A 26,944-nucleotide genomic window follows, 5' to 3' on the forward strand; every position below is an offset into this window, starting at 1 on the left:
TGTCTAGGTGTGACGCAATGCTTACCTCTACAATTCTGTCTAGATGTGATGCAAGCTAATCTTTACAATTCTATCTGGATGTGGTGCAAGCTGACCTTCACAATTCTGTCTAGATGTGACAAGAGCCAATCTTCACAATTCTGTCTAGATGTGACTCAAGCTAATCTTTACAATTCTGTCTAGGTGTGACGCAAGCTAATCTTTACAATTCTGTCTAGGTGTGACACAGGCTCATGTATACAATTCTTCTGGACTAGCTAGCACAGAGTATAGTCTACCTGGTTGTGAGATAATGCTAACTGATATCTTGATGTGAGACATGGCTGGGCAACACAGTTCACAATTCAGTGAATATGTGGGACGACAGTTATGATATGAAATGCAGTTGCAGAATGGAAGTGGATACATGCACGTTACCTTCTATTTGATGGTCGGGATAATAAGATAGGAGACAGGTGAGACAGTTTTGTGGGCGCAGAGGTAGCTGTGCCCCCTGTCCGGACCCCACTGTTGCCTGTCGCTGCTGGTTGACAACTGTCTGTTTCCTGCTTCCCCAGCTGACACCATCTAGAGATGCTTCTGTAGGTGCTGCCCTTTGCCTCTGGACCCTTAGCCAAGGGGGGTGTCGTGCATGAGGGCTGCCCTGGTTGAGTGTAGATTAAAGGGGCAGCTAACCAATCGGGGTTTGGGGGCGGTGAGAGGGGGGAGGAGGGGACACAGACCAGGAGCGTAATTGTGCATTTTCAGTAGCGAGTATGGCAAGGGGATGCATGGCATGGATATAGCACCCACCTGCACTCTGGAAGCTAAAGTGAGTGCAGGGGTGCTGGCGGAGTTTTAAACTCTCAGTGGCGAGTATGGCAGCCAATGGTAGGGGGGAAAGGAGTGGGCTGGGGGTGGCAAAGGACACAAAGCAAGATGCATTGCTGGGGAATGAGCACAGGGTCCAAAAACATGGGATAGGAAGCATATATATATATTTTTTTTAAATGAACGGCAAGGGGATGCATTGCATGGATACAGCACTCGCCTGCACCACTGCAAGCTAAAGTGGGTGCACGGGTGATGGTTGAGTTTTAAATTTGCAGTGGCGATTACGGCAGCCAATGGTGGGGGGCGCGGTTGGGTGCAATAAGGGACACAAAGCAAGATCCAGGGCTGGGGAATGAGCACAGGGCCCAAAAACATGGGATAGGAAGCATATTTAAAAAACAAAAAGAAATGAAAGGCAAGGGGATGTGTGGCATGAATACAACACTCGCCTGCACTCTGGAAGCTAAAGTGGGTGCACGGGTGATGGTCGAGTTTTAAACTCGCAGTGGCGAGTACGGTAGCAAATGGAGGGGGGGGTGGCTGGGGGCCGCAAGGGACGCCAAAGCAAGAGGCAGGGCTGTGGAATGAGCACAGGGTCCAAAGACATGGAATGTTAAGCTACTTAAAAACAGAATGAAAGGTAAGGGGATGTGTTGCATGGATAAAGCACTCACCTGCACACTGGAAGCTAAAGTGGGTGCAAGGGTGCTGGACAAGTTTTAAAGTCGCAGTGGCAAGTACATCAGCCAATGGGGGGGAGCAGGCTGGAGGGGGGGGGCAAGGGACGCAAAGCAAGACGCAGGGCTGGGGAATGAGCATAGGTCCAAAAACATAGGATCGGAAGCCTATTTAAGAAAAAGAACAAATATGAAAGGCAAGGAAGGGGATGCGTGGCATGGATACAGCACTCATCTGCACCCTGGAAACTAAAAGCTAAAATATAAAACTGTCCATTGCACCAACTTCGTTGCTCCCCCTATCACAAATATGGCACATGCAGTGTGAACCCCTCTTTCTCATTGGGACCTTACCTGACCATCCCAACGTGATCAAGCCTAACACTCCACTCTGACATACATAACATTCCACTGCAGCCCAAGCCCATCTGACATCACCAACATGTCGGCACTGAAACCACCACACAACTCCCTCCATTTATGTTATATTGATTTCTACTGGGCACCGCTTCCAACCGAGGGCAGTCTCCAGGCGCTCACGTGGCACTGCAAGAGAAGAGGACGGGGTATGTTAGTGAGGATAGGATAATAAGTTCATAACCATGAGGAACTGGCGTCTCTGTGCGTTGTCTTGCGTGTGGGAGTTGGTTCGATTAAGGAGGTCCCGCTTGTTGACCTTATGAGTAGGACTTAGTGCCCCGGATCTGTGCTAGTGTTTGTATTGGGTGGGTCATGTGAGGTTAGAGTGGGGTTGATGTTGTGCGCACTGGTTAGTTGTAGCCATAAGGGGGTCCAGAGGCGCGAATGACTGTTAGGTGTTTTATTGTATTGTGTTGGTTTTCATATCTTTAGTGTCAGTGGATTTATGGAATCTGCACAAGGGTGTGTTCCTCTAAGGTTACTTCCAGAATCGGTTGAGTATGAGGAAGATTAGCTCTCATTGTTTCTAGCTCCTAGTCTTGTATAATGCTGTTGAGTATTTTGGAGGAGCAAGAAGGGGGAAATTGATTAGTACATCCAGTAAGTTTGACAGTGCCTCTGGAGTGCATCTTTGGTACCTTCCCACATTCTTGGTTGCGATCTGTCTGCCAGCCCCTGTCTCTTCTCTAAGCATGGAGGCCGACTTCTCCTATGGGTTCGAAGGCAGGGGTTGGTTGTACCCAGTGGGTTCCTAGGCAGGGATTGGTCGGGGTAGTTGCGTTTTAGCCTGTTTTGCAGTTGGCTGCTAAATTGGTGCACAGCTCGTATTATAATAAATTTGAGGAAGTGGTGATCTACTGGGCGACCCTAGTTATGTGGGTGAACGATTGTTAGGGTGATGCTTCAAATTGATGTGTTACCTGTCTGGGCATTCCTGAGTCCATGAATTGCGCATGAGGTGTCTTTCCCAGGTCTGTCTGTTGATTGGCAGGCTACTCATTGCAGATGTTTCTACTTGTGGGGCATGGCTGAGCGGCGGGGCAAGTGGGCGGTGGGTTATTCTGGTCCTCCTTGGTTTCGCCGCTATCTGTGACTGCATCTCTTGGTGTTTTTCTTTTGGTCCCAGATATATTTTAAATATTTTTGGCTTTTGTTGTCCTTTAGCGCTTGTCATTATCTGCTGAGTAACCAGGTATTTAGTTGTTTCCTGAAGGTGATGTGGTCTTCTGTGGTTCTGATTTCTTTGAGCATGGTGTTCCATAGGTCTGCAATTAGGCGTGAGAATGCTGTTCCTCCAAATGTCCTCTTTTTGTATTATTTTGTCTGCATTTGTAGGTTGTCTCTTGATTTTAGGTCCCTTCTTGGCCTGGAGAAATCAGCTCCTTGTCTGTCTAGGGATTCATGGGCAATGGAGAGGGCTTTGAATGTGATGTGTTTTTGTTTTACCGATTACCAATGGAGAGAACACATCACTCCAGCTTTGAGAAACCAAAGCTGGAGTGATGTGGTCTCTTCTGTTTAATCTTAGGAGAATCCTGCCTGCAGTGTTTTGGACACGTTGGAATGTCTTGGTGAATCTTTCCGGCATTCCTAGGTGGAGGTTGTTTGCGTCGTCAATTCTTGTTAGTATCAGGGATATGATTGTGAGGGTTCTGTGTGTAAATTAGAGGTATGGGAGCAGCCCCCTGAGTAGTCATAGGAGATAGAAGCACTTTTAGTGATTGCGTTGACTTGTGGTTCCAGGCATAGTCTGTTGTCCATGAGTATTGCTAGGTATTTACCATGTGGAAAGTCTCTGGTTGTGTTCCCAAGGCAGTCGGCTAGTCCCGTTGTGGGTTGGTTGCGTTGATTTCTGTGGGTGAGATCATTATTTCCGTTTTTGGCAGGGTTCAGTTTGAGGTTGTATGTTGTCATCCAGTCGTAGATGTCTGTGAGACGGTTGTTGAGGCTGTTGTTTGGTTCCTGATCTTCAGTCAGTTGTGTCGTCTGCATAGTTGTAGGCGGTTAGTCCGTGGGTTTGAATTATTTTTTGTCAGGGGGCCATGTAGATGTTGAAAAGCAGGGGGGGAGGCTGGATCCCTGTGGAACTCTGCAGGAGATGTTTTTGATGTTTGAGGTGAAAGGTGTTAAGTAGGTTCTTTCGGTTCGATTTGTGACAAATGAGGTAAGCGCAGATTCCTGTATGCCACAATCCATCCATCTTTTTATTAGGGTTACGCGGCTAATTGTGTCGAATGCCACAGATGTGTCCAACAGTTTGAGGGCAGATTGGGTGCCATTGTGTGAATTTATTTTCAGGTCGTCCCATATTGATTTTTGATTCTGTTCCTCTCATTGGTCTGAAGCCAACTTGCGAGTGGTCGAGTATTCGTTTCTTTCAATGTATTTAAGTAGGATCTTGTATACATGGTTTGCCAAGATCTTTGCTGGGTTGGGCAAGTGGTATTTTATTTTGTCTTGTCTATTGTACTGTTCTCTCCATATTTTTCCATTCTGCAGTATTTGTTTTTTTTAGTTCATTTAGCTCTTCTGTGAACCATTTTGTGGCGAGTTATTTTGGAGTGGCTTTGAATGGTTTTGTTGGTGCCAGGCGTACTAGGGTGTCCAGGTGTTGAGTGTTTTCCGCTACGTCTGGGCTTATTTCAGTTGCTCTGTGGTGTTAGGTTGGGTTAATTCTGGCAGATTTGTTAAGGACTCCAGGTGTAGGCTATTCCAGTTTCTTTTCTTGGTGGTGTGTAGTATTTCCTTCCTGGCTGGTAAGCGGATTTGGAGTCTGATCTACAATGGTATCAGGTAGTGGTCGCTTCATACCATTGGTGTAGGTGGCGCAGATGTGCATGGTCCTTCTCTGCCAAAGATTGCGTCCATGGTGTGTCCGGCATTGGGGGTGTATCCATTTACTATTTGCTTGAAGTTAAGTGTTTCCTCAAGTGTGTAGAGTGAGTTTGCTGTTTCGTTTTCTTTTTTAACCAGATGTTGAAGTATCCCAGCATGATTATGTTGTTGTGATAGGTTGATAGAATGGCAATGGAGTCTGCTAGCTTTGTTGCAAAGTTCAAGTTGTCGGACGGTGGTCTGTAGATCAGGAGAAACATTATATTGGCTTGGTCTTCGAGTCCGATCTTGATGAGGAGCGATTCACAGTCTTCGATACCGGTTGAGAGTTGTTTTTTGTTCTTTTATCATTCTGGTTTGGTGTGGTGTCGTTTGTTTCCGTTGCAAGCCTCCCAGACCTAAAACTAAACCGGCCTGTATACATGTGATACACCTGCCATACTAACGTAATGCCCCAACCTACTCTTCCTGGTTGTCCAAATCCTTCTGGGTCTCCAAATCCTTGACCATTTGAAATAGTTTCCATAACTCTGGTTCCGATTCCTGGAACGTAGCAAAGTACTCCAAATGCATGCATGTATCCTTTCCACCAGTAGTAGATCCTTTATAACTACAGCCTCCCCCTGACCATGACGTTGCCAAGCTGGCACTACATACCACATGGGTAGTAGCAAATGGACCAAACCCAGGATTTGTAGTGTTGACCAACACTCCTGCATTTCTGGAGCCTTCCAACGCGTCCCTTTTTAGGACTTCCTCCTCCTCACTGCCGTGTCTGCGTTTACAGGATACTTGCTCCCTTGACCACCAAGTTCCACCACAGCTCACACTTCTTTGGGCTGTAAAGCAGCACTCTGATCCAAGCAATTGCCTGGGATCGCCTTCCTGAACACGATCCCTTTGGCAACTGCTGACTCCTCCAAACGGACACGCCACGAATGACATTGCGTATGCATGCCTCATCATTTCAGCGGCACTCACTTTGGTGCCCGAGCTCTCTGCTGCAAGCTGTCCATCTCAGAGTTCCAGCATGTTTTGCTCCCCACTCCGCCGAACTGGCACATTGAATGCACCAGACACAAGGTGAGTCTGCTCTTCACTGCCCCTCATTTCCAGCACAAGCCCCTCTTCCATGTTTGCATCCATCAATGCCCAAATCTGTTCTCCCTACAGGAGCCCGTGGCAACAGCCCTCCTGGCCTTCTGAACACGGCTACCCCTGGCCAGACCGGCCAACTCTTACATCAGCACAAACTAGCTCGCCCGCACCCTCAAACAGGCCCCCTCCCCAGGATGCTGTGTGACCATGGGCCTTGCCTCCTCCGAGTGGCTCTGTGGATGGGTCCTTTGGGGACAGTGGCTGTCCTCCTGGCTCCTCCCCCTGTTGCAGCCCCTCTTGAAACGAAACCAAACTAGTTGCCAAATGTGGTGACGTGGGTTCGTGAGTCACAGAAAACGCTGAGGCCACGCTTGCTGCTAAGGAGCTTTAATGTCCTTGGGACGGCACCACAAGAGGTATACACATTAGGCAATGGCACCTTACAGATAAGTTACATAGTACGTTGGTAGACACAAACCACTGTCCATGCATACCCTAGCTTGGTCCTGGTGTAACTGCCTCACCTGGAACCCTCATTCAGATCAAGCCTAAACTTCACTCTGACATACATAACATTCCAAGGTAGTCCAAGCCCCTCTGACATCATAAACATGTCAGCACTCGACTACAACAGAAATCTGCCATTTACTTTGAATAGTGTTTCCTCTCAATTTCAATAAAGTTAGGAGATTAGATGGAATCAAAGATGCAAAGTGATCTATTATGCAGACGAGTGTTTTGCCTGCTTAGTACTTCCTCAAGGCTGGAACAAGAGACTTTGCATTTGCCTGTGAGTTAGAAATACCAAAAATTAAAATGGTGATGAACAGTTTTAACGTAGAAAAGTGCTGATTAACCTTTCATGGAAACGATCATAGCAAAACATGTGTTTTGGCACATGATTCTGTCAGGTACACAAACGACTAGTTTATAAATGGCAACTAATACTAGCTCTATGCTGCATTCCCTTCTCTAAAATAATAAAGGCCTTTTTTCATAAAATGCAGTCTTGTGTTTTGATAAGAGAAAATCGAGCCGGGACTAATAATTAGTCTTCGATACCCCATAAAGAACTAATATTCAAACAAGCTCCATGCGAGACTGACCTGTTTTGTTCTGCTGACTTTTTTTTATAGGGAAAGGTAATCTGTTCTTGTATATGTTAACATTCTGTTCAATACCTGCCTCACACAAATGCGATCTGTTTATGCTTGGGAAAAGCTTCATGCGCCAAAAACACGTGTTGGCTGACAAATTTGATTTCATGTGCATGAAATAAATCACTTGGATTTGTAATTCCATCTCATGCTAAAGTCAAAGAATAAACGTGGGGGTGCAAATGAATCACTGGAGCTGGCGTATTTCCCACTTCTCTCCATATGCTCAGACTCCAACCTTATGTTTATCAACTGTACCTCATGTAACTAGCGCCCAGTTGCCTGCGGGCTCGCGCGCGCTTTACAAATGCAAAATACAAATGCTCCCAATTGGAGCAATTCCTGCATTCCGAAGTTGCACTCCTTTTCTGAGCACATTTTACTGGAATGTTATCCTCCAACACAGATCCCCACAAATTTAAATCTCTTACACCAGGCTGTTGCCCAGTGCTGTTGAGCTGCTGTCTCATTCTCCTGCTCAATGGTCATGTCAGCGTTGTTACACTTGCTCCATTTTGAAAAAACTAGCAAGTTACTATGCATGCTCTTTTGTTTGCTCCTTAGTGCATTGTAATCCTCTGCCGCAAAGCACCAACAAATAAGTTGTGTGTGGGGTTTGCCCTTTACAAATCCAAATAAGTATCAGACTGGTTTATATAGTTTAGGGATTGTTTTGTGGGAGTATGGGATGTATGAGAGCTGTGAATGTCCAAGGTTAATCATGACAAGGTCCCTAATTTTCCATAGCGCTATTATTTTGGCTTGGATTACATGGTGTGTCGGAGGAGAGCATCTATACATTTAAATATGCAGGCATAATACAAAACACATTTGACCTTTTTTGCAGATGTCTTACTCTACATTTTTCATGTCTATTATCAGAGTCTGAAAGAGAGAGGGATATTTCGGATGCTACTTCTGAAATTTCCAAGAATGATACAGAGACTCAGAGCACCCAAAGGAGGCCAGGAAGACCCTTTGTGTTGGATAGTGAGGGAGAAGAGGAGGAGGAGACATCTGGTAAAGAAGAAGAGGAGGAGGAAGAGGAGGATGACAACAATGTGGACGAAGACTCTTCTTTTGAAAAGGATGATGGACAAAAGGAACAAGACCCGTTTAAAACACTGTATGGCAAGGTAACAAATGTTATGCTACTGGGACTTATACCACACGCCACTGCCATTTGCACTAAACACATTACTAGAGATTTGAGGAAAATATGTTTTACTCATTTTAATGTTGGGTACCGCCACACTTATGTGTTTATTGAAGAGGAGGATGAGCACTGTGATCAGAAACACTCTACAGGGTAACCGAAGCAGAAAGCAGAGAAACAGTGAGTGGGTGAAGGAAAGGGGTCAATAAAAAAGGATGGATGAGGTGAGGGAATGATTATTTTAAGGAGTTTAAAATCGGACAATAAGGGCTACAACAGATAAATTGGCAAGCCTGTATAGCTGGGGAAGGGGACATAAAGTGGTTGAAGGCCTGTAGATAAGGAGGATGGTGAGGAGGGGTGGGGGCAGGGAGTTGAGTAGCAGTTTACTCTGAGTAGAGCAGGTAACCAAAGCAATACGGGGTGAAGAAAATGTTGCCGAATCGATTGAGTCCAACCTCTTCACTGTGCCTCAGTTTGTGGCATGTGAAAGGGCGGCCCTCCACAAATAACCATGCTGACTCTGGTAGTGAGTCCAAGGGTGTTTACTGGGACTTTGAAAATAGCTTGGGCCAAGGGTTCTCTGGTAGTTCTCGGGGCTGAGCGGGTTCTTGGAAAAGTTGACGCTAAGGCCGACCCTCTCTCTCCCTCACCTACCCCCGTCATTACCCTCCTCACTAATCAAGGCGTTCTTAACGGGTGTTGGTCCTATCGATTGGTGCTACATTTAGTCTTCACTCTTTCTAGGGCCAAGTAGGTCTTCCCTACACAGGGATGGAAATTGGGATTTGTTGACCAGGAGCAAAAAGCAGCTCCTGGGTATCCGGCATAACCAGTTAGGCGGGAGCTTCCTCTGGGGAACTAGCAGCTAGTACAGACTGCCGAGCAAATCTAACTTTGCGCAAGATGCAAACTCTTCATGTTATCCAATATGCTCTAAATGTCCCTTAAGTGTGTTCTGTTCTTCATCGTCCTTTATATACATCTCCAAACATACATAGTTAATATCACATAGCTAGGTTTGTATGGCACCACTTGCCCTAGAAGTCCAAAGTGGCTTGTGTTAGCTGTTGGTTTCAAGCTAACCAGGCTCCCCGTGGCTATAACCAGGAGCTAAATATGATATGATAGGTTATTTATAACACGCTTAATACCCAGAGGTTTCTAAGCACAGACCCGGGGATCGATCCTGTGTTGCTCTGTGTTGTTTTGCTTCCAAGCCGAGCATATTGCTGCTGAGCTCCCACTATACTACTGTCACTCCGATCTCTCACTCTGCCATTTTCACCTCCACCCTTTTGATCATACTTTTCTTTTTACTCCTGTTCTTATCTCAAACTACCCATCTAGGTCTACCTCTGCTATCATCTCTTCCCTCCTTGACTCCACTCTACTTCCCTGCTTCTCAGCTTTCTCCTTGTTATTCTGTCTCTACCATTATCTACTCCTATTCTCCCTCTCCCTGTTGTTCCTACCGCTGCTCTGCTACCTATCTCTCACCTCCTCTTCTCCCTCTCTACTATATCACTCACTAAGATTTACTACCCTCCACTTCAACCAACTACCACCTCTTACTCCCAACAACACTCTACTACTCACACAACTACTGCCCCCTCCACCACGACTACCGCCCTGCTACTCCTACTCTACCTCTCTTCCTCACACTCCCTACTAAAAATACTCCACAGACCCCCTCTCCAATAGCTTCCACATTCCGGTCGCTTTTGCCTCCTCTGGTTTCTTGGAAGTCCTCCACCAACTAACCCATACTCAAGCATTCACACACATTTACTTATATACCCCAAGGATTGGCCACTTACCTTATCCAATCACTTGCCTGTCCCCTGGGGGGGGGGGGGAGGTGCGACGGGGGAAAGCCATGGAAGGTCTTAAGAGGGCTTGTAAACCCTGACCCTTTCTAACATGAACCCTGATGGGGTCCAGAGACGTTGGATATGGAAGGCCTCCATGGGGACTTTTAAATATAATATAATCCCTGATGGGGTAGTGGAGTAAAGCCTTGATAGGTCTTTGTTTAATAGATACAAATTCCCTGGTGGCATAGTGCATGATGGCGATTGGGGGCTCTTCCCAGAGTCCTTTTGTTTAATTAATAAAAAAAAATAAAAAAAAAATCCCTGGTGGGTTGGTGGAGGCTCTTAACGCGTGGTTCCCTGCCCGAGCTGGTGCCAGTGTTTCTGTTGTTGCATCATCCCCTTGTGTCGTGTAAAACATTTCACAACACTATAAGACAAGAGGGCAATTTTACGACCCAGTTTAGCAAACCCTCAACAGAAAGTTATCCTTACAAATACACAAATGCTACAGGGTCTGTTCGTTTCAGGAGAGATAGTGTCAACATACATTAAAAAAATCGTTTTCAGGTACAACACTTTAAAATAAATAATGTATTGGTATACATGATATTATTACATTAAGTACGATGTATCAACAACCATAACATCCTTATTTTCGCAACAAACAGATACTTCACCACAGTCGTGTTGTTACATAAACAACTACAACAATTGTTGTCACTGATATCAAAAACGGTCTTCAGCATTTAATCACTATTAAAGTGCTAGTGCTTTCATTACAGTACAAATCTATAAGCTTCACATAACTCATCAATTCTCAACCTTAATTCACTCTTACCTCGTTCACCCTGCATGTTTCATTCCTCTCTATATATGCCAGTGTTGTGCTTGTTGGGTCACCCCCTGGTGCTGTGTACAACATTGCCACGCTCTGTGGCTGCGTTGTTTTGTGGACTGGGTGGTCTGTAGCAGCGTCCCTTGGCTGCTTTGCTGGCGTATTCTGCTGCTGCGGCGCTGCCATCAAAGGTAAGGAGGCGCTGGGAGGTGGCCTGCTGGCATCGGGGCTCCCTCCCCACAACCCCTTGACAGGGCCGAAGCGCTGGCCTTGTCACTGGAGTGTGTGAGACAGTAGCAGTATGAAGCCTAAGAATGTTGATTGTGAGAGTCCAATTGGTCATTGGGGAAGAAGTCTTACTGCATTTCAAATCCAGTTTTTTAGTAAATGGTTTCTTTACTTGGTTTCCTTCTGGGTTTATTGCCACCATGTTAAAAATGAAGAAGAATGTACTCTTAGTTTATCACAGTAGATCAAAGAAATGTAGGCACATGAAAATGTTTACCAATCGTTTCCACTTAACACTTAGTAAACGTTAACCAGCCAAATTCTTCTGTTGATGTCACAACGCAACATGTGCATATCATAAGTCAACATGCTTTTATATAACGTGTGTGTGTCTGTGTGTGTGTGTATATATATATATATATATATATATTTCTGAGGCTTGTGGAATCTGCTTAGATCACATGCTGTGCATAGGCCGACATCTAGTGGAAGCTGCGGAGTATTACAGTTTGTTTTTCGAAACTCGAAAATGGGCGTCGACACAGGCGTGCCAGTAATACTATCCCTAGTGTGACGTCCACTGTACCCAAGATCCCTCACGCGTCTGGGATCCTCAGATTGTTTTTTTCCGCCATACTGGTCGGAAGCATCTTGCGGAGTCCCCTGGCCTTAGCCATACTTTTGCTAATTATTGCAATTTACAATTATTTATTGACATCCTTCCCCACCCCAACGTCGACCATCTACACTCGACGACGGCTGGAGAAGACATCGACCGTCGGCTGCTGCACGACGGATCTGGGCCGCTAGCCTCGGCCCGGGCCTAGTAGGCCGCTGGCCTCGGCCCTGCAAGTAGGGAGAGTGGGGGGTGGTACATACTCTTCACTCTTGGTATATAGGTACACCTTATATATTTCCTACACTTACCAGCCCGCTGCCTCAAGGTGCGTATGGAGGGTACCCCTTTCCAATTCTGCCCCAAGTGCAACCGCAAATACCCTTGGGTCGACAGGCACGCCACGTGCAATCTCTGCTTGCCGAGGGACCACCCCGAAGCGAACTGCAGAGCGTGTAGTAGGTTTAAACCTAAAACACTTAAGGACCGTTCGACAAAGCGTTGGGCCCACCACGCCAGGCAGGCAGCCATGGCAGCGGAGGGCGCCTTCAGCGATGGCAGCGACGCCGTACTTTCGGACGGCGAGGGCATTACGGCGTCGAAAGACTGCCGAGCGCAGGTCCCCGACCTCGGAAGGTTGTCCGGCAGGGCGGCTATGGGGAAGACCCCCGGCGACGCAAGCGCTACACACCCTACACACACTAAGCACACCAAGTCCAACCGAACCTCGACGACGTCGACTTCTCGGAAAGAGGCACGGATAGAACGGTCCGACTCGGTGTCCTCTGGGCGCTCTCGATCGAGATCGCCTCATGACGCAAGGCAATCATCCACTCTTGCCAAGAGTGCCTCGCTCCCTAGATTAACGGAAGTTCGATCGTCGGAAGACGAAGACGACTTCCACCCCCAGGCCGCGCTCCAAGAGACCGAGAGCGCAGTTAACACCAGCGAGGCCCCACGCTCAAAACAAGATACCTCTCCCGACCCTCGGCGCCAGGCGTCGAAAGTCTCTGGGGCCTCCAAGGGGCAGGGAAAACATTTTTCCACGCACGGGGAGGGAGGGAAACAGCGGAAAGCTCAGCCTTCCACTCCTGTAAGACCATCCTTCCACCCCAAGCAGACAGATAAACATAAATCTACTGGGACATCAACATCAAGCAAGGGTACCCTTGATAAGTCCTCTAAGTTGCCTACTAAAGTCATACCCTGTTCCAAAGAATGGTCCAGTGAGGACATAGACAGGGTCATGTCAAGGATGTCTTCCTTAGCTGATTTTTATGACAAAAACCCTGAACATTTCCTTTCGTATGACCCTCAAGGGGCCACACCCTCAGGCTCCTCTGATCCTATCCCCCTAAGTAAAAAGGCCCGGGTCGAAAGACCTGACCCCTTCGAGGTGCAGCCTTACTCTACTCCATACTCTACTCCACACCCCAGATACCAAGGAAAACCTTTCCCTGAAGGGGACCAAGAGTTTACGATTATGGAGGAACGAACCGGGTCTGAATACTATGCGGAGGATGAGGACCTGGAGGAGGTAGAAGATGAGCAGGAAATTTACAGAGTAGATTCCCCGGTAGAGAGCGAAGCCCCAGTTACCGACTCGCCAGTTGATAACCAACCCCTCCTTAATGAAGTTCTTGCTCGCGCAGCAGAACATTTTCACATCGACACCCACGGTGTACAGGAGGAAAGGGACTTCGCAGAAGAGTTGGTGGGAGAGAGGAGGCCGGTCGCTCAGACCATCCCTATCCTTAAATCCATCCAACGTAGAATAGATCCATCCCTGGTGAATCCTAACCTCACCAGAGCCGTCAACCCCAGAGTCGAAAAACTTTTTCGGGCAGCCCAGTCTGACCCTCTTTATATAAGAGGTCATCTTAAACCAGACTCCCTAGTGGTTACCAACACTCGGAAGAGGGCTGGGACACCCTTATCGTCGTCAGAAGCTCCTCCCGACAAGGAGAGCAAAAGACTGTACGGGTTTGGCAGGAAGGTAGCCTCAACGTCCGCCTACCAAGCAAGGATTGCAAACTCCACCACCCTGTTGGCAAGTTACAACTGCCATCAATGGGAAGAGGTCGCGGCGCTCATAGCCTCTGCTCCTGAACCGTTAAAGGGCCAGTTGGCTCGGATCTCGGCAGAAGGGCGAGCCGTGTCTGGTTGCATTTTAAAAGCAACTTTCGACGCTGCAGACAACGCAGGAAGATTGATAGCAGAAGGTACTCTTATCAAGAGACATGCGTGGTTACGGCAGTCGGGGTTCAAAACAGAAACACAGGCTTCATTAATAGACAAGCCGGTGGAACCAGATCTATTGTTTGGGAAAGCGGTCGAAGACGCACTTAAGAATGCCAAGGACGAGTACGAGACTCTCAAATCCCTTGGCCAGCTTACCAACAAACCCCCGAACCAGAGGGGGAACAGTAATTTTCGTCGCCCACGCGGCCAAAATTCACAAAGAGGCAACTATGCCCAAGGACAGGGTACACAATGGAACAACAACCAGCAGTCTACCCAAAGTTACAGCAAGGGTAACAAGAGAGGTCGTGGAAGAGGCAGAGGCAGCCCCAACAAGGGAGGTGGCACGCCTCCGCCAAAGCAGTGACGCTCAGTTCAGGGTCCCTTCTCACGCAACCCCAGTAGGGGGACGCATTTCCAACTTCACCCAGGCTTGGGAAGGGATCACCTCAGACAGATGGGTGCTGTCAACAGTGTCCACAGGATATTGTATAGAATTACTGCAGCGTCCCCGGAACCACCCTCCACGACAAAGAATACACTCCTTAGAAAATCAAAAGATCCTTCTCGAGGAGATCGCCATTCTGCTAGAAAAGGACGCGATAGAACTCGTCCCAGGACACCAGGTAAACAAGGGTATCTATTCAACTTACTTCCTTGTGCCAAAGAAAGATTTGACAATGCGCCCAATATTGGACCTACGGCCTGCCAACAAGTATGTCAAGCCCCAAAAATTCCGTATGACCACGCTACAAGAGGTAATCCCCCTCCTAAAAAAGGGGGACTACATGGCAACCTTGGATATGAAAGATGCTTATTTTCATATTTCCATGCTCCCAGCGCACAAAAAATACTTGCGCTTCAAAGTGGACAGTCGCCACTACCAATTCAAGGTACTGCCCTTCGGGATAGCTTCAGCACCAAGGGTATTCACCAAGGTACTGGCGGTGGCAGCTGCACACCTACGCAGGGAGACAATCCCAGTGTACCCTTATCTGGACGACTGGCTCATAACGGGGGAAACCCCAAGAATTTGCAGGTCAAACATTCAGAGGACTATCGACCTCCTCCACGAATTAGGCTTCTCTATCAACGAGAAGAAGTCAAGTCTGGTGCCAAGCACCTCAAAACAGTTCCTAGGAGCAATCCTAGATACTCAGAAAGGGTTGACCTTCCCCTCGGAAGAGAGAATTCGGAATATACTACTGCAAATTCCACATTATCAGTCAGGTCAACAAATAACGGTACGCAAAGCAATGCGGTTACTGGGCATGATGGCGTCATGCATTTACCTGGTCCCCCACGCGCGTCTGCGCATGCGTCCCATGCAGGAATGGTTGGCGAAACAGTGGTCTCAGGCAAGTGGTCAGTGGGACGATCTAGTGGTCGTTTCGCCAACACTCGTACAGAGCTTACACTGGTGGACAAAAGAGAATCACGCAAGGGGAAAACCCTTTTACGATCCCGAAGTACAAGCAGTGGTAACTACAGATGCTTGCCTGACTGGGTGGGGAGCTCACCATCTCCACCACACAGCTCAGGGTCTCTGGTCTCACTCAGTAGCCAAGAACCACATCAACCTGCTAGAGCTTCTGGCAGTATTCCGAGCGCTTCGGGCGTTCGAGCCCCATCTACTAAACTTGTCAGTGCAGATCCGGACGGACAGCACGACAGCCATGTTCTATCTGAACAAACAAGGAGGGACTCGTTCGCCAAATCTGTCCAAGCTTGCCCAGAAAATCTGGATATGGGCACTCAGACGGAACATCTTCCTATCAGCACAACATGTTCCAGGGGAGCTCAATTCCCTAGCAGATGCCCTAAGCAGAGACTCCCTCCCAGAAGAACACGAATGGGTCCTTCACAGAGAGATCGTAGAAGATCTCTTCTCTCAGTGGGGTTTCCCCACTATAGACCTATTCGCCACAAGCGAAAACAAACAATGCCCAGGATTTGCATCCAGGTTCCCCCAGCCAGACTCCCAAGGGAACGCCCTGTGGATGAACTGGTCAGGGATGTTTGCGTACGCTTTTCCACCAACTCCTCTCATCAGGAAGGTGGTGTACAAGATGAACAAGGAATCGATGACGCTCATCCTAGTTGCTCCCATGTGGGCGAGACAACCATGGTTTCCACACCTACGCAGGATGGCGCTGTGCGAGCCCATCAAACTCCCAGCCTGGTACAACCTACTGTCCCAGCAACAAGGTCAAACAGTGCACCAGGAACCCATCTCAATGAACCTGCCAGCATGGCTCCTGAGGTCATAGAGTTTGGGCATCTCAATTTACCACAGAGGTGTATGGACATCCTAAAAGAATCCAGGAAACCAAACACAAGGCACTGTTACTTTGACAAGTGGAAGAGATTCGTTATTTGGTGCCAGAATAAACAAATCAACCCAGTTGTTTGCACTCATTCCAACGTGGTAACATACATGCTCCACCTGCTGGACGCAGGTTTGGTTTTTAACTCTCTGAAAGTACACCTGGCAGCCCTCTCGGCTTACACCACATCCCATAACAAAGTATCGTGGTGGAAAGTACCAGTAGTTAAAGCCTTCATGGAAGGAGTAAAGAGACTTCACCCTCCTATTTCGAACCCACCGCCAGGATGGGACCTCAATGTGGTGCTAGCTAAACTCATGGGCCCCCCTTTCGAACCCATGCATAAAAGTAGTCTCAAACACCTGACTTATAAAACGGCCTTCTTAGTAGCCATTACCTCCATAAGAAGGGTCAGTGAAATTCAGGCTCTGTCAGTGCAGAATCCTTTCTTTATTATCCACAAAGACAAACTGGTTTTACGCACACACCCTAGGTTTTCACCTAAATTTATATCTAAATTCCATGTAAACCAGTCCATCGAGCTTCCGGCTTTCTTCCAGAACCCGCAAAGCTCGGCTGAGGTGAAACTACACACCCTTGATGTGCGTAGGGCGGTCCTCTACTATGTAAATAAAACCAGACCGCTAAGAAAAACAGATCAACTGTTTGTCTCCGTAGCTACAGGCAGAGAGGGGGATCGCGTCTCTAAAGGCGCAATCTCGAAGTGGATTATCAACTGTATACAGCTGTGTTACTCTCTTTCTGGAAAAACTCTGCCTTTTACGCCAAGGGCCCATTCTACTAGAGGCATTGGTGCCACTCTGGCATTCATTGCAAATGTTCCCCTCGACACCATTTGCAAAGCAGCTACTTGGAGCTCTATTCACACTTTTACTCAGCATTACTGCATTGACACTCATTCCAAGACAGATACACAAGTGGGACAAGCGGTTCTAAGACACCTGTTTGCTCATGACCCTTCTCACATCCCACCTCCTTCTTCGGGTACTGCTCGCTAATCTATGCACAGCATGTGATCTAAGCAGATTCCACAAGCCTCAGAAGGGATACATTACTCACCGTAATCGTATTTCTGATGCTTGTATCTGCTTAGATTCACATGCGACCCACCCTTCCTCCCCTCCGAGAGAAGGCGCATGATTACTTGTAGTCTTACCTTTCTGTCTATCTGCTTGGATTATCTGTACTCACGCTACTCCTCATGCTTCCTCATGTCAGAAAAAATACAATCTGAGGATCCCAGACGCGTGAGGGATCTTGGGTACAGTGGACGTCACACTAGGGATAGTATTACTGGCACGCCTGTGTCGACGCCCATTTTCGAGTTTCGAAAAACAAACTGTAATACTCCGCAGCTTCCACTAGATGTCGGCCTATGCACAGCATGTGAATCTAAGCAGATACAAGCATCAGAAATACGATTACGGTGAGTAATGTATCCCATATATATATATATATACATATATATATACTGTTGTTTCACAGGATGAACCAATCATCTAATTGTTGGGATTCTTGTTACTGATGTTTCAATGAAGGCTTGCTTTCAGGGATGTCATTTCACCTAAATGCAAGGGATAGCTGAAGTGACTCGACACAACCCTTAACCTCTGATGACATCACAGAAAGTGATGTAATTTGACCCCGCGCCCAAGTGTTATCACAGGAAGTGATTGCACACGACCTTTCACCCCTTGACAAAACAGAAAGTGGCATCACATAGCATTGTTCTTCAGTACACTTAAGAAAAATATGGTTACGCTAGCACTGTAATATGATATACATTTCATGCAAGAATGGATCGCCAAATGTAGCGTTATCAGTGTGTATAGGCACATATTACTAAATTACTGTGAATGTAAGCAGACATCCAACACAACAACCTGGACTATTGTGCATCACTCGGGCTAAACTGTAAACAGACAGAGCATCTCGTAGAGGCCTGAACCCCAAAGCGCTGACATAAAGTACCCGCCAAGTGTCTGGCCACAGACTGAAAACAGCAACTGACCAACACAAGTCCAACCAGAAGACAATCGGAGGCTGTACCACTTCATGTTTTTAAACTTGGGACAATACACACAGGGTTTTCCTGTCAATAGTGCACTTTGAACCATTACACAGCAACCCACTCCTGCCAGTCACCCAGAGCCTGAATATCCCCCAACCATTTTCACCGTGGGCACCCCAACATCCACTGCGAGTCACTAAGGGCCCTCTGTCAACTTCTTTAAATATCTGGCACCCACTCCCACCCTCAAACACCTTACACCTCCAATGCCTAGCTACAACAACTTCATGTTTTCACAGTGCCACCCACCAGCAACTTAAGTCTCCAGCGTTCTCCAACACCATCAACCTAAAGCAAACTAGCAACTTGAGTGTCCAGTACCCGCCTTTCAACACCACAACAGTGTGAGTCTCAATTAACCTCATCAAACATCTTATACCTGCATTCAATGCATTTCAACTCTCTCACAACACTTTACGTCTCAAACACTCTCTCCCAACATCTGCAAGTCACTAATAAATCATTTAAAGTCTCCAGTACCAGCCTCCATAACATGCAGCCTCAAGCACACACCTCAAACCCAGAGCGCCGCCAGTAGATATGAATAATTTGAAACATTCGCACCATTACCCTTCTGTTTTGCTTATTCGGTAAGAAACCCGCTGTTTTTTTTGTTAGCGGGAGATGGAGGGGAAGGATGTGTTGCAGGTCACAGTAATTGCAGGTTTTTTTATTTTAAAATGTAAGCAGCTCCATGACATCACCCCTAGAAAAGACCAATGTTATTATTTTCTTTGGTCCTTTATATGTTGCTTAATGCCAGCCTCCTCCATCTTCTAAGCACTGGAACAGGAACTGAACCCATGTTGCACTGCATCCTCTTGTTCCCAACGCAAGTGCGTTGCCCCTGACCTATCCTTCCAGATATGTTTTTTGCTTGAGGGAGCAACCAGATTGTTTACTTCAAAGGCAGAGGGCACCTTCATGTACATTATTTCACCTTGCGTCTATGTACAATGTGCCTGTGATGCAGGTCTGGCAGATCTGAGTCAAGACACACAGTACCCAGGCAGGATTGGTGGAAGAAGCCACTGGGGCACAGTGGATGTGCAAAGCAGACAACAAGAAATACTGATGAGATTTGTGTTCATGCTGTGCTGTCACTTGAGTACTGCAGGCTGCTCCTACCCTTTCCCAGATAGCTAGACTTAGCCTTCATACCCTTCCTGTTGCTAAAGTACTGGGTATGAGCAGCAGAGACAGCCCTACCTCTGAACCCAACCATTCAGGCATTCTTCACTAATGGAATGCCAACCTGTTAATGATGGCGGATTCATGTTTTTTCTACATCCCTGTTATTTCTCCATCTAACAAAATCCAGATTCCAATTGAAAATAGCTGTGGCGCATTTAGCTGCATTTACAACTGCCTTTTTCAAGTGCAACACAGATATCTGCTCTTGGCGCTGCTTCTTTGTCCAGTGGCCCAGGGGGCCGCAAGGACAGGTCTAGGAGTTGCAGAGGGGGAACCAGGGGTAGCAGGTGCTACCCCTCGGAACCCCCAAATGACATTGCTGCTTGCTTTCCTTCCCAACACTTTAGGAATGGCCTGCTCCTACTGGGCTGTAAAACTGATCTGAGAGATGCTGCATTAAGGCATCAATAGAATGTAAAAGAATTCTGATATGCAAACCATCCATTACACATCCGGGCATCTACGCTTCCCTCTAGAAGCGTCACTCACATCTCAAATGCCAGTTCCTGTTTGCCCACCGAGAGGTCAGATCTGGGAATTACTCTAGACTTCATGCATTTTGGTTTGGTCCTTTTTGACCCCTTTACATACAAATTGGGATCTATTATTTTGAGTGTGTTTATTTGGAGCATGAGTGATTCAATTGGCTTTTCACTTTTTATTAAACATTTTGCAAATTCCTCATCAGCACTAGGGGTACTTGCCGTTTCACAGAGATTAAATGGTGCACCCAGTTCTCTTTTTTTGGTTCTATGTGAAAACTTTGCCTGGAAAATGTTGCCAGGGTGACTGTTAAAAAGCCTTCCCCCATATATTCTAGCACTGGCATTACCTTCAGTCCCAGAATGTTTTGAGAAAGTACTTAACTGTAGTCAGTGCAAATGTGAGTAAATATTGCCCCAGTGAAATTTTGCATGGGAAGAATTTCACTGGATATCCCTTTTTTGGCTGCTGATTCGCACAGGGCCTTCGTCATATTACTTGGCAATCTGCACCCAGTACATTCCATCCGGATCCGCCTACAATATATGCAGGCCAAAAGAGGTCCAGTGCCAGAGTCCACTGTTTATTTTATCTGGAAAGGAGGCCTGGCAGACATAATTAAGCATGTGCACGCTGAGGTGTGGGTAATAGCGCAATTGGTACAAGGAAAGAAGTTTATTCTTCAGTTGGTGGGCTTGCTGGGGACCATTTAGCAGTTGTCCGCGCCAGACCCTCCAGCCCACAGATAACCTCTGTACCCAGTGTGTGCAGTTCAACCTCCACACAGTTTTCTTTGTGCCTGAACCTCTTTCACATCGAGACAGGGCTGTTACAGTATCAAAAAGAACCACCAATAACTTGGTTCTGCTCTACACAGGTCAACTGCCCCTGGAGTTGATCAGGATTTGTCTGAAGCCCCGCAATTTGGCTTAGGTGCTGTCAGTGTCATCCTTTTGGTGGCTGAGTCGCGCTCCTTTCAAAAACCCAGCCCCTCCATTCCAGATGCTGTTGAGGCCTACACGATCCCTGGCATACTGTGTCCAGTGCTGCTTCCTCCCTGAGCATGGCTGCAGATGAGCACTGGGCTACCAATGAGTGTTTGGTTATGCCAGTCATATGTCATTGTGGACCTGACTCCATGGTTTCCAATTTGCTGTCTCTGAAGAAAAGATAAAACAAGTCCAGACAGGAGTTCAAGAAGGGTCAGCCTCCTCCTTTATGGAAGTTGCTTCTACCCCAGTACTAGAGACTATTTATTGGGTTGATCTGGTGTTGCTGAAGCTTCTGGAATCACCTTTGCAGACTAGGTAGTAGATTCCCCTTCTGAAGCCCCAACCCCCCCCCCCCCTGCATCCTGTACCCACGCGCCTGTTCCAGGCTTCCTTCTTACCAGTCCTACATCTCTCTCTCCACTGATGCCCATTGTACTGATTGTGTTTTTAACTAGTGCTCTAGGCCTGTGATTTTCAATATTAACAGCTTCCGGTTCCATCGGCCCAAGTGTTCCCAGAGGCCTCTCTCACTCCTCTACCTCTATTAGTGTAATCTTCTCCATTATTGGATCATTCACAGATTCACATGCTCGTTTTTAGCAGAGGTCAAAGTGGATGGGAGCGGTTGGGACCAGTGCTCCCTGCTATTTATTTATTTTTTACTTTTTATAAAATGTTTGCGGGAACATACAATGTTTCAAAACAAGTAATCGAGGGAAGTACCCTCTCAAAACAGAAAGTAGACAACATGTCTTAATACATCCCCAGCTTACCCCACCCACTCCCCTCCCCCTGATACAGGTGATGATGCATTTTAGATACCAGTATTTGAGGCATACACTCAATAAACAGTCTCGGGTCCGGAGGGCCATGACTGCGCCACATATATGTCATGATTGTCATTATGGTGCTTCTCTCTCACACCTCACATATACCGGCCAGGCAGGTCCATTCCCCTTGTACTTGTCCCACCTCCCTCTATAGGAACACATTGTGAAATTGTAGCTATTCTGTTTCCACCTGGGTGATACTCCTGTGGAGCACAGCGGAAATCCCTTCCATTAAATATGTCTTTGGCCGTGGCTGACCATTCCTGCACCGTCAGGAGGTGTTCCCTTTTCCAGTGTCTGGCTCTGCCAGCCCGTGCCGCCAGCAGGAGGAAGTGGACCAAGGATGAAGGCGCCCCCCAGGTTTCCGTGCGTCTTTCCAGCGCAAACAATACAAGCAGGGGGTGAAGCGTGTATGTTCCTTCCCCTGAATATCTGATTGAACCTAGGAACTCTGACCAGAAGATCTGAACCCTTGGGCAGTCCCACCACATGTGCCAATAATCCGCCCTGGACCCACATCCATGCCAGCAGTGGGGGTCCACTACCAGGAACATATTGGATAAACGGACAGGGGAGTAATTTTGCCATCAGTGGAGTAATTTTATTACATGCAACGTATACTGACATGAGATGGAAGTCCTGAAGGCTTGCCTGCACATTTGCAGCTAAAGGCTAGTCCCTAGTTCAGTGCCCAGGACCCTTTCCCAGCCTGAACTGAGTGCCCCGGTGGCCCCCACCTTGGGTTCCAGCAATGCCTCATAGAGGTGCGAGATAAGCCCTTGCGTATCTGTGTAGCCATCGAGAACCTTTTCCACTGGTGTAAGTTCCCTCTGGATGTGCTCCTTCCACTTGTCGGACATAAATACCCCCTTGAGTCTCAGATATAGGACGACTGACAAGTTCCCTATTCCCAGGGCCGCCTCAAGCTTTTGGATGCCTAGGAATTACCAATTTTGAACCAATTGGCCCACCCTCTCTTGTCCCACCTCGAACCACGACTGGTAACGTTCAACCTATGGTTTCTCATCTCTAACTGGTGGTGCCCAGATGTGACTCATCTGAGAGGGCCATGTTGTGATCCTAGAGTCACCGTTCCCCATAGTCATGACTTCCCAGTATACTGCGAGGATCGGGTGTTCCCTAATGCTTTTCGGGAGACGGTTCTTCAGGACCCAGAGCCACTCCCTTACCGTTGCCGGACTCGGCTGCTGGTTCTCTAAAAAGACCCACTGTTTGTCCGGGTCTTCCGTTAGATATGGGACCAATGTTCTGAGTTGTGCCGCCCTATAGTAATCCATCAAATCCGGTAGTCCCACCCCCCCACTTGTCCTCGGGCAAAATGATTGTGTCATAAACCACCCTGGTTTTCCGACCCTGCCAAATGAATCGTATGATGCGTCTCCTGGCTTCTTTCAGGTGTTTTAACGGTGCACTAATTGGGAGCATTTGAAAAGGTATAAAACCCTTGGGAGGAGGTTCATCTTTATTGCATTTAAATGCCCTATCCATGACAACTGTCCCTTCCCCATGTCACCATCTCTGTGTATATTTTCTCAGAGAGGTGGGTGGTTGGCCTGGCCCAGGTCCTGGTCTGGGCGAACTGTTATCCCCAGATATTTCAACCCCTCTAATTGGGTCTACAATACCAGGGGCACCAGCTCCTCTACGTTCCTGGCTGCGTCTGGGAAGACCACTGACTTGCTTGTGTTTACCTTGAACTCAGAGTACCTTCCAAATGCTCCAACCACCTCCAGGGCTGCCGGGATGGATTTAGTGGGATGCTTCAGATGGAGAATGACGTCATCAGCATAGAGACCAAGCTTGAATTCCCTGTTCCCCACCGCAATGCCCTCAGCCCATGGGTCTCACCTCAGGTATTCAGCCAGGATTTCCATGGTCAGGGCGAAGAGCAGGGGTGACAATGGGCACCCCTGCCTTCTGCCCCTCTTTAGTGGGAAGGATCTGGATAGACGCCAGTTGACTGCGACTCTGGCTGAAGGGCTCTCGTATAGAGCCTGGACGCCCCGCTGGAACCCTTTCCCAAAACCAAATTTCCTAAGTACCCCGTTGAGGAAGTCCCAGTCCACCCGATCAAAGGCCTTCTCTGCGTCAATGGCCACTAGTACTGGGTTACTCCCCTCCCCAGCTGCTGTCCTGATAAGGTGAAGGGTCTTGCAAAGGGTATCTGCCCCCTGTCTCCCTCTGATGAACCCCACCTGGTTAGAATGAATAAGTTTAGGCATAAGGCCCTCCATTCTTGTGGCCAGTACCCTCGTGAACAATTTTGCATCCACGTTGAGCAGGGAAATTGGCAGCTATGATTTACAATCTGTGGGGTGTTTGCCCTCCTTGGGGATGACAGAGATCAGCGCCCTCCCGAATGACTGGGGGGCCCTCCATGTGACCATCATGCCAGTAAATAAAACAGCTAGGTGTTGTGCGAGGGGTCCGACAAATGTCTTGTAGAACCCCGCCGTGTATCCATCTTCACTAGGTGCCTTCCCCACTTTAAGACCTTATATTGCGCTGAGGACTTCCTCCTGTGTAATTGGGCTGTCTAGGAACCGACTCTCCCCCCTCCCTGAGTTTTGGGAGTGAGACATCTGCCTGGTATTTCCCCAGCTGGGCCTTGTCCAGGGTTCCCTCCTTCCCATAGTCTTCCGTAGAACGCTGCAAAAACCCCCGCAACCTCGCCCGCATCAGTGAGTTTCTGCTTGCCATCTCCCTGAATCGCAGCCACCCACCTTTCCACTCTCTGGCCTCAGCGTTTAGCGGTCAGCTTAGCGTCTGCCTTATCCCCCTTCTCGTAGTACTTTTGCTTCAGGTACTGAAGGCTGGCAAGGACCCTCTCTATATCTTTCAGTTCCTGACGCTTACCTCTGACCACGCTGAGGTCTTCCTCCCTCTGACCTGCCTGTTTGCCCTCTGCCCTTTCTAAAAGACGGATTTCTGTCCTAAGATTTCCAGCCAGCAGGGATCTGATCCTTTCTTTTCGGCTCCTTCCCTAATTAGTAGGCCCCTCCAGGTTGCCTTTGCAGCGTCCCAAACCATTCCCCTTTCCACATCCCCCATGTCATTAATTTGTAAGAATTCCTCAATGTCCTTCCTCATTTCGTAGTCCTTAAGGAGAAGGTTGTTAAAACGCCAAAGCAACTCTCTTGGTTTCAGGCCTGAGGGTCACCCTAAACTCCACTATGTCGTGGTCGGACCAGCTGATTGGGACATGTACGCAAGACTTCACCCTACTGATGTCTCTGTTCTAGAAAGAAATAATCGATCCTTGTTCTGGAGCCGTGGACCGGGGAATAAAAAGTGTAACCCTCCTCTGTTGAGTTAGTGTCCCTCCAGACATCTACAAGCCCCTGGTTCCACATGTGGTCAGCAAAACCGTTACTTGCAGTCCCCCCCCCTCTACTGCCCACTGGGGTATGCCCACCACTATGGTCCATTGCCCTGTCCGCCCCCAATTGCAGCCCCCCCCTATAATGAGGAGTTTTTCTGCTCTATCCATAATCTCACTCATGGCTTCCATCAGGAACTGCATTTAGCCTGTGTTGGGGCTGTAAACTGAGGAATGGGTTATTTTTGTGTTGTCTAGAGACCCCGAAACCACTAGTGCCCTCCCGTCTGTCCGTCCGTCCGACCCGAGGCAACTGGATCTGTGAGCCTGAGCATCCGGCTCAAAATAATACTAACTCACGCCTTTTTAGCTGGCCCAGAGGCCCAAAATGTCTGCCCAATGTGGGCCCCTGGCATTCGTCTTTCTTCCCCCAGGACAGTGCGGGTCTCCTGCACCAGGAGTGCATCAAGGTTGCCATTTTTCAGCTCCCTCCCCAGTAGAGAGCGTTTAGTGGGGGAGTTGAGACCCTTCACATTAGGGAGCCCATCTTGAGGACCTCTACCCGGCCTACCGTGTTAGGGGGTGCCATTCAGAACCGGCATGTCCCTCCAAGACCCTTTGGGGTCGCTTAACACTGAGGCCCCCTTTGGTACTTCAGATTAATCTCTCTGTGTATCAAGTCCTGTGTTTTTCCCTTTATCCTCTCCCCCCACATCCCCATCTTGAACTTTACATGTTTGGAGACGCCCAGCCTAAGGTGTGCCGCTGAAGTTGAGACCATCACTCCTATGTTGGTTCCCATCGCACCTCACCTCCCACTGATAGGAGTAATGCATTTTTGGTTCCCCCCCATTCATAGGTTGGGGGACCCCTGTTCATCAATTTTCTGCTCCCTTTTCCTCACTGGGAGGGGTGTTTAACGTCTTAAACTTCCTACGACCTTGTATCTTCTTTTTTGTGGTCCGTGGACCCAGGGGCTTCCACTGCTGGTCTCTGGGTGTTGCCTCCGTCTCCATCATGTCCCTGTTCTCCTCTCTTTTAATAACCTGCAGTACTTGGAGGGCCTCTTTACCCCAGTCACTCTGTAGTCCACTTCTCCAAGCTCGAATGTTAACGCAAAGGGATGGGACCAGCGGTACCCGATGTCCTTGTTGTAAAGCCATTGATTGAGGGGGTGACACTCCCTGTGGCAGGCCAATGTCAAGGCGGAAAGATCCTGGATTATTTTGATTGTGTCTCCATCGTAGATGAAGCTCCCCAGGCACTTTGCTTTGTCAAGGATCTCCATTTTCTCCCTATACCTAAGGAAGCGAACCACTATGGACCTCGGACCCCTGCCTCCGCCTCTTCGTCTCTGCTCTCACTCCAGCTGCACTTCTTTGCCCCCCTCAAGTGCTAACAGCTTGTTGATCAAGCCCCTCACTTTCCGTCCGACTTCTGCCACCGATTTGCCTTTTTGTTCACACTCCAAGGATTCTCAAGTTGTTGCGTCTCTCCCTATTTTCCAAATCACCTACCTTCAAAAGCATCTCCTCTTCTCCGAGTTCCTAATCGGTCAGGCGTGCTTCATATTTCATATCGAAAAAGTCCATTTGCAACTGGTTGTGTTCAAGCCCTTCCATTTTGTCCTCGATTTGATCAACCCTGCCTTTAAATCACAAATGGAGGCTTGTATGTCCGTTCTAATAGCTCTGATCTCCTGAAATATGTCTTTGAGATCCTCTTTGGTGAGAGCTGGGGTGGGGTTGTCTTCCCCTGATGCCACCTTGCGGGGGGTTGGAGGGGGTGTCCTT

At 48.0% G+C, this 26,944-nt stretch overlaps 1 protein-coding gene across 1 annotated transcript in view; it reads left to right on the forward strand.

Moving 5' to 3' along the window:
• The window catches only part of SETD1B (SET domain containing 1B, histone lysine methyltransferase), a 993,120-nt gene that overhangs the window by 518,539 nt on the left and 447,637 nt on the right, over positions 1-26,944 (forward strand). Inside the window, exon 10 of the mRNA XM_069619589.1 lies at positions 7,883-8,136. Coding sequence (XP_069475690.1) covers positions 7,883-8,136 — 254 coding nt within the window. The remainder of the gene's footprint in view (positions 1-7,882; positions 8,137-26,944) is intronic.

This window comes from Ambystoma mexicanum, chromosome 10 (assembly GCF_040938575.1).
Source record: "Ambystoma mexicanum isolate Mex_15411 chromosome 10, UKY_AmexF1_1, whole genome shotgun sequence".
Taxonomy (NCBI): Eukaryota; Metazoa; Chordata; class Amphibia; order Caudata; family Ambystomatidae; genus Ambystoma; species Ambystoma mexicanum.